Source organism: Mastacembelus armatus, chromosome 8 (genome assembly GCF_900324485.2).
Source record: "Mastacembelus armatus chromosome 8, fMasArm1.2, whole genome shotgun sequence".
Classification (NCBI taxonomy): domain Eukaryota; kingdom Metazoa; phylum Chordata; class Actinopteri; order Synbranchiformes; family Mastacembelidae; genus Mastacembelus; species Mastacembelus armatus.
The window spans coordinates 23,022,550-23,033,903 of NC_046640.1; the positions used below are offsets into that span (position 1 = coordinate 23,022,550).

General features: G+C 39.8%; 3 protein-coding genes across 5 annotated transcripts; 1 reads left to right on the forward strand and 2 right to left on the reverse strand.

Moving 5' to 3' along the window:
• Positions 1 to 85: 85 nt before the first annotated feature.
• Positions 86 to 2,138, reverse strand: ifnphi1 (interferon phi 1). Its single transcript, XM_026325094.1, has 5 exons — positions 2,019 to 2,138; positions 1,554 to 1,628; positions 1,149 to 1,301; positions 803 to 880; positions 86 to 722 (listed from the first exon to the last, which is right to left on the reverse strand). Exons 1-5 carry the CDS (start codon positions 2,136 to 2,138, stop codon positions 582 to 584), a joined length of 567 nt encoding a protein of 188 aa, XP_026180879.1. The 3' UTR covers positions 86 to 581.
• A 1,082-nt stretch (positions 2,139 to 3,220) lies between these two features.
• On the forward strand, positions 3,221 to 9,228 carry rdm1 (RAD52 motif containing 1). 3 transcript variants are annotated; one of them, XM_026324700.1, is made up of 8 exons: positions 3,221 to 3,288; positions 4,308 to 4,417; positions 5,759 to 5,938; positions 6,116 to 6,238; positions 6,366 to 6,534; positions 7,004 to 7,102; positions 7,210 to 7,286; positions 7,921 to 9,228. In XM_026324700.1, exons 2-8 carry the CDS (start codon positions 4,313 to 4,315, stop codon positions 7,999 to 8,001), a joined length of 834 nt encoding a protein of 277 aa, XP_026180485.1. In that variant the 5' UTR covers positions 3,221 to 3,288; positions 4,308 to 4,312; the 3' UTR covers positions 8,002 to 9,228. The 3 variants fall into 3 exon arrangements, with proteins under 3 accessions (XP_026180485.1, XP_026180484.1, XP_026180486.1); XM_026324699.1 differs by lacking the exon at positions 3,221 to 3,288 and adding an exon at positions 3,929 to 4,116; XM_026324701.1 differs by lacking the exons at positions 3,221 to 3,288; positions 4,308 to 4,417 and adding an exon at positions 4,424 to 5,390.
• myl4 (myosin, light chain 4, alkali; atrial, embryonic) lies at positions 8,778 to 10,693 on the reverse strand. Its single transcript, XM_026324702.1, has 7 exons — positions 10,427 to 10,693; positions 10,004 to 10,031; positions 9,769 to 9,918; positions 9,515 to 9,588; positions 9,326 to 9,425; positions 8,881 to 8,958; positions 8,778 to 8,806 (listed from the first exon to the last, which is right to left on the reverse strand). The coding sequence occupies exons 1-7, from the start codon at positions 10,529 to 10,531 to the stop codon at positions 8,778 to 8,780; spliced, it is 564 nt and encodes a 187-aa protein (XP_026180487.1). The 5' UTR covers positions 10,532 to 10,693.
• Positions 10,694 to 11,354: the final 661 nt, after the last annotated feature.

The window sequence follows — 11,354 nt, forward strand, 5'->3', positions numbered from 1 at the left end:
TATTTTTAAGGTTCACACTCAGTTTCATCAAAATGATCAGATGTAAAAATACTTCAGTACTTTTACTAGCATTTGAAATGCAGGACTTATAATTGTAATAGAATATTTGTAATATGTGGTACAGCTGTATTTACTCAAGTCACAGCTCAGAGTAACATCACAGTTTGCAGCCTCACATCTGGACTGCAGCACACATCTGGACAGAGAAATCCATTGCCACCATTTCCAAACTGTTATAAATGGCTGTTCTGGCTGACCTGGTGTTTTTCAGAGGTTGTTAATGTCCACGTTTCGGACTAGTGGAGCTGGATAAGCAGTTAAATGTCAGTTAATGTTAAAGGTCATTGGGGCCTATGTCATTTTACCAAAACTCAACACAGAACAGACGAGACAGTATAGTCAGAAACAATCAAAACAAGCCCATCCTCGTGTTTTCAAGTACAACAGTAAAAATGAATAAATAAATACAAAAACCTTGTTCATAAATAAATAAATAGAAAAATGTGTTCATAAATTAGTATAAAAATAAATAAAGCGGCTGCAGAATGATGAGTCTCTCAGAGACTCAGCAGGAATGTCAGTCAGTGCTGCTGTTGAGTTGGTGTAGAGCGGCTCCTGCTGGCAGAAGCTGCATCTTTGATGAAGGCGACCAGCAGGTCCAGGTGATCCAGGCGCAGTTTGGTTTCCTTCCTGAGCAGCTCCCAGGATGAAGTACTGCCACCCTGTACACACAGTACTGCAATTAGTACAACTCCTGTACACATAGTACTGCAATTTGTACTACAACAGTACTTAGACTTACAGTATGGCCCAGTATACGTGTGACCAATCTCTTGTAGTATTTTCTCAGCCTGTGGTCTGCCGTCTTGTTCGTCGACACCTGAAGACAAAAACACAATGAAAAGTTTTGTTGTGGAAGATTTTGAAGCGAGAGTCAAATGGAAACACTAAAAGAAACTAAAGCAGGATGTCAAACAAAACACCGAAAAGTGAAGTGGCAGTCGATGTCAAAGTGAAGTTAAAATGCATGTGAAGCGTCACTCTTGTTTTGACTTATGTGCTGCAGCTCCAGTAAAAGGTGCGTCTTCACTAGAGATTTAAGTGGCAAAAGGAGCCCGAACTGTCATCTGAATTGTCTTTTTACTCACACAGGTGTTAAGTTCTTCGATCTGTCTGTCAATGTTCGTCAAGAACTTGGTGGTCGTATGGGTGTCCCAGGTAACAGAGGAGCGGTTGCCATGGTGATAGAGATGTGCAATCTCCTTCAGATTGTCTCTGATGAAAACCAGCTTGGTCTCCACCTGGAGACAGACAGATGTTAATTCTAACTTTCTGATTGGCTGACAGAGATGATGTCATCAACAGGTGACGACTAGTTTGTTTACATGTTTGTTTGTGGAGGTGAACACATCAACAATAACATACAAATTACTTGATAATATGACTGATAATGCAAAACTTAGCTGTCCAAAATGTAAGCAGGAGTATGTTGATTGGTTGGTTGACTGATTGACTGATTGATCAATCGATTGATCGATCGATTAATTGATTACCTCAGCATTACGTATGAGTTTGTTGAGTTTTTCTGGAAAGGGAACTGGACTCTTCTCTTTAGTCAGCGGACCACCCTGAAATATAAGGAGATCAGACTTCATTTCACCATGTTACTCAATTTACAAACCACTGGAAACTGAACTGATTCCACTGGTTTTACTGGTTGCACTGGTTTACATGTTTAAAAAGTTTTGTTAAATTAAAAATGTATAACAACAAATCTGACAAAATGCTTAACTGTAGATGCAGTATGTAAATGTATACAGTGTAGTCAATGTAAAGTATATAAACTAATACTGTATATAACTTTTGTTTTGTATATGTCCATATATATAATTGCATATACTTTTTTTCCAATATGCACATGTAAACATGTACAGTCTGTGAATCCCAAAGGATCATGTACCCCCCCACCCCGGACCTCTGGAGCCTCCTCCAGGACCTGGAGTCCGTGCTGTACTCACCATGAGGCGGATGAATGTGAGAGAGTTGTTGCTGTAGCGACGGTAGTGTCGCCAATCACAGCAGAGAGCAGGAGTCAGGACGCTGCAGAGGATGAAGAACAGGCGGATGCAGCTCATCATGATGAAGGTGAAGGTGATGGTGAAGGTGTGAGCTGTACTTCTTGTCTGTTTCCAACATGCTGCTGAGTCCACACTTTTATTCCAGTCAGAAAACAGAAAACAGAAAAGAATGAAAGGCAGAAAGTCCCAGAGCATTTCTACTCTCACTTTCCAATCTCTAAGTACTGCGGTAAAAGTACTACACTGTAACAAATACTCTGCTACAAATACTTTGCTAGTTCATTTTTTAATTAGTTTTTTTCCAGAAAATAACTCAAAGTATCAACTAAAATGCTTATTATGCAGAATACATCTTTTATGAGTTTTAAATTATTCGATTAAACAGAACCAATAGTAGTAATTAAATTGTTTTTTTACTTGAGCAGTAACGTGTGTAGCATTTTCCTGTTGAAGCAGGGGGAATTAATTTATATAATGCTTTATTTGGTATGGTAATAAAACTATTTTATTAACTTAACCTGTCATATAAATGTAGTGCAAAGTACTTCATAGTGCAGCATAAAAATACCTCAAAATTGTACATACATACATACATACTTGAAAGCACTGAATAAATATATATCTATTCCTTTCCACCTCTGACATGAATGTTGTTTCTTCTGGAAAAATATTTAACCAAATCATTATATTTGAATTGGATAATTTGGTCCTTTAAATGAAACACACTGGTTTAAATATGACAAAATGAAATTCTCTTTAACTTATGTGTAAAAATGATTAGTTTTATTTGGAATATTTGAAAGCGTTTCCCTCTTGAGGAAGTCCCTTCACTTTCCTTTTCCAGACTCCGATTACCTACATCACAGGAAGCGGCACCTTCACCTTTTCAGAATATAAGCTAGCACTTTATGTCCTTACCAAAACAAAAACAAACAAAAACAAATGAGTTTTCCCTAAGCAGACATGGAAGTCAGAGTTCGAGTGAGGCAGTAACGAAAGTCATTGCAAACATCTTGTCTTATGTTAGAAATGTTGTGTTTTTATTTTGAAGGCGGCAGTCTCACGGGTTTCCTGTTTCCCTGGAGTTTGACTGACAGTTAAAGTCAGCCTCATTTTCACTTTCTGGTTGTCATAGAGAAATTCACTGATGATGCAACACTGTGTCGGCATACGTGGTGATGTCAGCCACGACATTGTGACGTAGGGGCAGGTAAGTTCACCTCTTTAATCCTTATTGGACTATAATAGCCATTACTGTATTGACGTAGCGTCGGTCAGTCAATCGATTGATCAGTCAATCTGATCGTTAAGATCTGAACTCAAATCTTAACATTAAGATGGAAAAGTGCTACGGTTTTTCTACAGCAATCACAAACACGTGGATCACAGTAGGAATCTATATCAGTAGTATCTGCATTATACTTATTTCTGTTTTATTTTTTTTTACATCGTGTTGGTTTTTTGATATTACTATTTATGTTATACAACCATTTTGTCTTGGCCAGATCACGCTTGAAAAAGAGAATTCGAATCTCACTGAGGTTTTGTTTGGTTAATTAAAGTTTAAAAAATACTTTTACTGCAGTATAACTGTAAATTAATTGTACATTGTGGTTAACTGTTATATTTCATACTCATACTCATATTACCCATTTTAAGAAGTCTCCTCTGATCATTTAGAAGTGAAATCAATGAAAATACTGATTTTTCAGTTAAAATGTGTAGAAACTGGTTGAGAACAAATTGGTCCTTCGGAGATGTCGTCACTCTTGTTCTATATTCTCATTGGCTACAAAGGCAGGCCCGCCCCTCAGCGGAAGCGCGGTAAATCTGTGTTTGCGGAAGTGGACAGTGAATAACTGAACAACCGGAGACTCGGACACACGGACGCGGTTCTTGTGGTTTAGTGTGTTTGGAAAATACAGTTTAGTTTCTGGACGAAATTGAAGTTAAACTGTTAATTCGCTTCGTTAATATTTTAGAGTAAAAAACCCGCTGCTGACTTTAAATCACGTCAGCTGACTCTCCCAAAACTAAGGTTTTATATTTCGTTTCTATATGTCATATTTTATCATCAACGGGGGGTTAATGTTGAATGTAATTAAGTAGCTTTCCAGAGGTTTCATGTTGTATTTTAAGTTTTTATCATTTTAAAAGTGACATGTGGTTTTCGAGGGTGTTTGGTGCAGACTGAGCAGAACTCGTTCCTCCTGGTTCTGCGCTCTGCAGGTGAGATGGACGTGGAGGTGGACGTCCTGGAGTTTGTGGTTCCTGTGGAAAACAATAAGACACTGTTTGTGTGGGACATCCAGCCGTGCTTCACTGAGGACGTGGTCCACGTGAGTAATCTACCTGAGCCCACCTGGTGACTTACGTTCAGTGAAGAGTAGGACAAATGCAGCTGTGGTGCTGTAGGAGCCATCAAAGTTGGCTGTTGCTGAGCTGCATCTTCCATGTTCATAAAAAATGTAAACACCCTGGTTTCTGCCACCAAACCAGCTCTCCTGACCACCTTGTTCAATTGCGTGGCATCCCTGCTTATCAGGCTACCTCCCCAGTACACCACCGTGTAGAAAAGAACACTGGTGATGACTGATTGATAAAACAACAGGAGCTTTTTGCAGATGTTGAAGGATGATAGTCTCCTCAGAAAGAACAGCCAACTCTGACCTTTCTTATACAGATAGTCAGTGTTCACTGACCAGTCCAGCTTGCCATCTACCTGTAGCCCCAGGTCTCTGTATGACCTGACCCTCTCAACATCCACTCCCTCGATGGAGACAGGTAACAGGGTAGACCCGGACCGACGAAAGTCAATAACCATCTCCTTGGTTTTTGTGATGTTCAGTTGTAGCTGGTTTAGATTGCATGCTAGAGATGGTTTCAGAGACGCAGTCCCTTGTCCTGACATAGTGTGGCCTTCTGGTGAAGCAGTCTGTGATCCAGATCACCAGGTTTGAATCCACCTGCATGTCAGTCAGCTTGTTCCTCAGTAAGAGGGGCTAGATTGTGTTTAAAGCCCTGGAAAAAAAAAAAACAACATGATTCTCGCAGCACCTTTCCCCTTATCGAAGTGGGAGAGTATCTTATGGAGCAGGTAGAGGATGGCGTCGCCAACACCCACCTTCTGTCTGTAGGAAAACTGCAGGGGATCGAGTGCATGACTAACCTGGCGTCTTAGGAGGTGGAGAAACAGTTGTTCAAACGTCTTCATGATGTGAGACGTCAGCACCACAGGCCTGTAATCATTAAGATCTTTCGGGCCGTTTTTCTTTGGAACTGGGATGAGACCTGATGTTTTCCAGAGTTCAGGTACTTTCCCTAGTTCCAAACTCAGGTTGAAGATATACTTGAATGGCTCACTCAGTTCACTGGCACAGGTTTTCAGCATTCTCAGGCTTATCCTGTCTGGGCCACCTGTTTTTGGGGCGTAGTCTCAGTTCTCTTCTGACCTGTTGTGCTGTGATGGTGGGGGGCGGCGGGGCTAGGATTAGGGATACAGGGTTGCTGTAGTGTGGGTGAGGACTGAGACAGTAGTTGACGGGGAGGGGAGGTGTTAACCGGTCAGACAGCCGTTGATATAGGAGTGAGGCAGTCAAACCTGTTGATGAACTGGTTGATTGTTTTAATGAGGTTGAAGAGACAGTCACACCTGTACCTGTTGGTGTGTGTGTGTTCAGGCCCAGTTGTTTGGTGTGTTTTCGTCCTTCGGTCCTCTCTACCTGCTGAAGGTGAGTCCCAGTGCTCCTTTCCACCCACCCGGCTTCTCCGCTCTCATCAAGTTCTACTCTGCTGCTCAAGCTTCAAAGGCTCAACGGCTCACTGATGGACGCTCGCTGTTCCAAAGCTCTCCACTCAAGGTTGTCATTGGCTTCTTCTTCTGGTGCAGTTTATAACAGGCTGTCAACACATTTGTCTTTGTGAGCATTTGTTTCTCACTGTGCTCTCACTGAGGTTATTGCTGCTGGTGGTTTACCTGTAAGTTACCTGTGTGTGTGTGCGTGTGTGTGTGTGCGTGCGTGCGTGCGTGCGTTTAGGTGAAGCTGAGCTCCAAACAGACTCACTTCCTGTCTCACATCAGACCTTTGAGTCACACCCACTGCATGGATCTGGCCAATCACTACTTGGGATTCAACGGCTGGACCTCAGACATCATCACGGTGAGAAACACTGTGATGATGTCACATTGATGGCACTGCCTGAAAATAAACTGAAAAAGACAGTTAATTCATTTACATACAGGTGAGACAGTGACAGCAGGTGACTTCCTATCTGTTTCTTCCTCAGCTGAAGGAACTCCCCAGTGCAGAAGAAGAGGAAGGTGGTGGTGAGTTTGAGGAGGGTGGAGGAATGAGGAGGAGGCTGAGGTTCGGCTGCCTGCTGCAGATCTCCTTCCCTCATTATGGACAGAAGACCAGAGGAGCAGCAGTGGTGGAGGACAGCTTCACCTGCACAGGTGAGGAGCACACACCAGCTGAGAAAATGGAAATAATTTATGTGACACCTCTAATTTCTATTGCGTAAAAGATATTGAACTACGATTTCAATTGCAGGTTTTACAGTAAATAGTTAAATAAGGGTAAATCACACATATTACATATCCAGTCATACCCAAAACTTTATGCCATTTCTACTTGTCAAAATTGGGACTTACGTCGTGGCTTATAGAGTAAATCACAGTTCAGGATGCATCAAGTGACATAGATTTATGTCACAGATCAAATCGACATATGGAAACAAGAGGAATGAAACTATTGTATGTATACTCCTGTAATTAATGACTGTAGTTACACATACAATTAAAAAAGTTAGGTAATATAAAATTAAATACTTACGTCACACATTATATACAGTTGGTTTTGTATACTGCACTGAAAAAAAGGTTGAAAAAGCAGATGTTACTGATTGGGTTTGTTGTTCTGCAGGTCCAGATGTTCTGCTTCAGAAGCGCTGTAAACTACAAAAGCTGGTCAGAGACCAAGCGCTGGTTCAGGCCTTCACAACAGTACTACTCATACTACTAGGTAGTAATACTCTGGCACCCAGCACTGCAGCTTTTTGTACATCTGCTGCCGTAGTTTGTCTCTGATGAAATATTTAGTAATTGGTCATAACTAATGTGTCTCTGTAGGAAATGGTAAAGTGATGGTGGAAGTGAAACAGACTTCTGATCAGTTTCTACCAGAGCAGAGTGAAGGAGTCCTCCAGGTGAGTTTACCTGTTCTCGGAGAGTTTCTCTGACACTCACTGTTCTCTCTTATATAGTTATAGTAGTTATAATACTACATATACAGTATTAATGTCTATACAATAAACCTACTGTGCGTGTATATACACATATATATTATTGTATTTTCATGTAGCGTGTAATAGGTATGTATATATATATTCTTTTATCCATTATATATGCATATTATATTATAAGTATATGTTATATATGGTTTTATATCTGTTCATCTATATGTGTGTATATACATAGACACCCACATACTTGTACTTCTATTTTTGTGAGGACACTCATTGACCTAATTCATTCACTAGACCCTTATCTTAACCCTAGCCATCAGAACTAAATCCCTAACCTCAGTCTTAACCCTAACCTAACCTAAACCCAAAAACCAAGTCTAAACCTTCCAACTGGAGTCTGAAAAAGTGAGAACTGGCCATAATGTTCTCAGTTTGATAGAAATACAAGCGCACATTCATGTCTATATGTATAGCATATGTATATGTAAACGTATGTGTGTGTATTTAGGCTATGTGCATATATGTGCTTTATTTTATTTATGTATGTGTATGCACAGAGATAAAACAAAACCTATGTAAATATTCTGTGCTGCAGGTGAACGAACTTTCCTGGGGTCAGTTTCCTCCTGATAAAGAGGAGCGTGAGGATGAAGAATGGGATCTGACAACATCATAAACACCCATTGTGGGTAGGACTCCATTGTTTCCAAGTTAACAGAGGTGCTTTAAGGGAACTGCAGGTTTAAATTGTGTCACAGCTTCACATTAATTTTAATCTACTGTATGAATAAATTAGTTTCTTACTGGTAACTGTGTTCCTGTTAGTTTTCTATGGTCATGTGTCATCCACGTTAACAAACTGTCGCTAGTTCTGTTGTATCTCATAGCAAAACATAGAGACTGAGATGGAAATATAGGACTTGAAAGTACAGTAGATGCTTTAATTAAGAAGCAATTATAACGATGAGTCAATTGTTTTGTCCATAAGCATAAAATACGTGAACAGTGTTTATGGTTGTCGCCATTTCTGTGACATTGCAAATGCCTTAAAGGACTCACATCTTACATGGCTCTCTTGTACACACCGCACCTAGTGACTAAACTCATTATTGCAGACAACACACAAACAGAATTCTGCAGGGCCATTTGAGATGCTTATATGCCCATATAGTGCCTGCCAGCTTACTGTGTCCACCCTTTGTCTCACGTACACGTACAAACTGTGCCTGCACACTGAATACAAACAAGAATCAGGGCTAAAACTATGGAAGTTGAACATAAATTTTATTAAATGAGGAATTATTTCAGATGGAGAAGATGACAGCAGACAGCCACTTCTGTCAGGACACAGGCTCCAACCTGAAATACAAAGTCTTGATAATCTTGTTCTTTATGGAACCCAAGTTCTGTTGGATCTGCTGCTGAAACCATTTAACAGACTTACATGTGTTTTCAGCTGGCCATGATGTGCTTGACAAAAGCTGAAAAATACAGTTTCTTTCATTACATGTTTTATACACATGCTTTCTGTGCGTTTGTTAAACGTGTATGTTACCTTCATAATTAATACATCCATTAGCATCTTCCAGTCCTGCCAACAGCTGGTCCACTTCTCCCTCTGCCATCCTCTCTCCTGACAACACAAAACACACCGTATGCAACGTCAGTCACCACTTCATAGCAGACAGGCAAATGCTGAAACACAATATATTGTTGGATTGTTATTTAGAAAACAATCCACAAATTTTGCATAAATTAATTGATAAGACAGCTTCAGTTTAAAGAATGTCAGAATATGCATTTTCTGAAAAATTTACACGACAAAGCAAAATGTGTCTTTCACAACTACGATGAGAATCCAGCCAATGTCATGGTTTCATTAAATCTTTTTATTTTATGTGTTCAAGAAAACTGTGTCATTTCTTTATTTCAAAGCTGACTGCATCCATTCATGAAGTTTTTCTGAAACATGTGAGCACAATCAATAGTGATCAACATACCCAGAGTCACCAGAACATGTCTCAGCTCAGCAGCCATGACCGTCCCATTTCCTTCTTTATCAAAAACTCTGAGGCCTTCAACAAATTCCTCATACGTCCCCTGTTAATGCAGACTCACTTGTAAAAATGTCACCAAAATATGCAGTGAACAAAGCTCTGACCTTTGTAGGTTAAAACGTTTTATCTCACTTTGTCTTTGGACTGCGCCACATGTTGCAGCATCGGCAAGAAGGTCTCAAAGTCCACCAGTTTACGGTCCATTTCTTTTTTGGAGAGTGACAGCAATAACACACACTTTATTACAACATAACTGTTAATGAATTCAACAATTTTGTAATTTGAATTAATCGCTCTGACTTAGCTCATGTTGTGAAGCTAAAACTTTTTCTCTGTCTTCTATTAGAAGCTCATAACTTTGGTAACAAAACCAAATGTGTGTGTACCCTCTGGTTTGGGTCGTCCCAGCACTCGGTGGACTTGTTCGTTTGTTGGATTTTGCCCCAGAGCTCTGAGCACATCTCCACACTGAGAGAACAAAATCTTCATCTGATTCTCTGGAGTCCTGTCAAACAGCTGGAAGGCTTCTTTAAACTCTATGGCCAAAAAATTCAGACTGTGATAGTGGAAATATCATGTAAAGAGCTGATTACAATTCTACATGTGTTGTTTGCATTTTACCTTCGATCTGATCAGCACTGAATTCAATCTGAAACAAAATACACAGAAAATATTGATCTGGAATCCAAAAGACCAGTTACTGGAGGTCCTTCTCTTAAACACGTCATTGACTTGTAAGTACTTCGGCTTTTTAAATATATATTTTTCTCTTTCTCGTCTTATATTCCTTTTTCACAGATGACTCAAGAAACTTTCTCCACCTCGTGCAGCGTTATCTTCTGGAGAAGGTGTCCGTACATCACGGTGCACAAATAAAACACCTGTTCACTCACAGTAAATGGTAAAAACTGATGAGTTTGGTCTTTACTAAAGATTTCAGTGCAGAACATGTGCAGTTTCTTTTTTCTATTACGATCATAGGTTTTCTAATAATTCTGTCATTCTGATTCATACAAATACAAGACAGAGAAACGGACACACAACCTTGATGCTGTGTGGGTCGAAGTCCGGTTCTTTAGCAATTTCTGGTTCTGGAGAGAGTTTCACTGTTTCCTTCTTTGCTTCAGCTTTCTTGGGAGCCATGGTCATATAAAAGAAACCAACACAGTGTGAAATCAGATGATCGAGTCAAAGAACAGCAACGGCTGAGAGGAAGAGACAGAGGATTCCTCTGTGACGCCGTTTAAATACTCGTCAGACTCAAATCCAGTTATGGTCAGAGAATTAACTAATGGACGAGTCCACTCAGGATTTCTGCTGCAGACAGACAAACTGCAAATAGATCTGAAACAAGTTCTTCAATCCCCTCGTGAAGCCACCCTGACTGACACTGCCTTAAATAGAAAACATCAACACACTGCAGCCACTTTAAATAGAAATAGCTGCAGATTTCTGTACCAGCACAAGTTCTGTGTTCAGGATGAAGTCGATATTTTGGTGGTTGCTAACAGATCACTCACTCTAGGTGACATAACAACACTCAGTATGGTTTACACCTGTTCAAACTCACCAGCAGGTGGTGCACAGTTCCCAGTTTCAATCTCAGTTCAAATTACTGGGCTTCCGTTTTGACGCCAGTGGTTCTAACTGGGCACATTTGTCTTATAATGGAAACTAAATATGCTTAGTATGTGAATTGACTTTACTATGAGCTGTTCAATAATAAACTGGTTTTAATGTGACATTTTATAAAATAGCTACAAAATGACTTAATTCATACATGATCTGCTTCTCCTGTAAACAGCTGAGGGGGAAGGTCAGCAGTCTGATTTTTGTTCTTATGTTTTATTTCTTGTCTCTAAATAATAATAATAAGGGATTCATTTAATTTCTTTTATGACAATTTGAACATTTGCTTTTAAATTTGAATTAAAAGTTTAGAAAATTCTATAAGTAACAAATGTATTAAAAT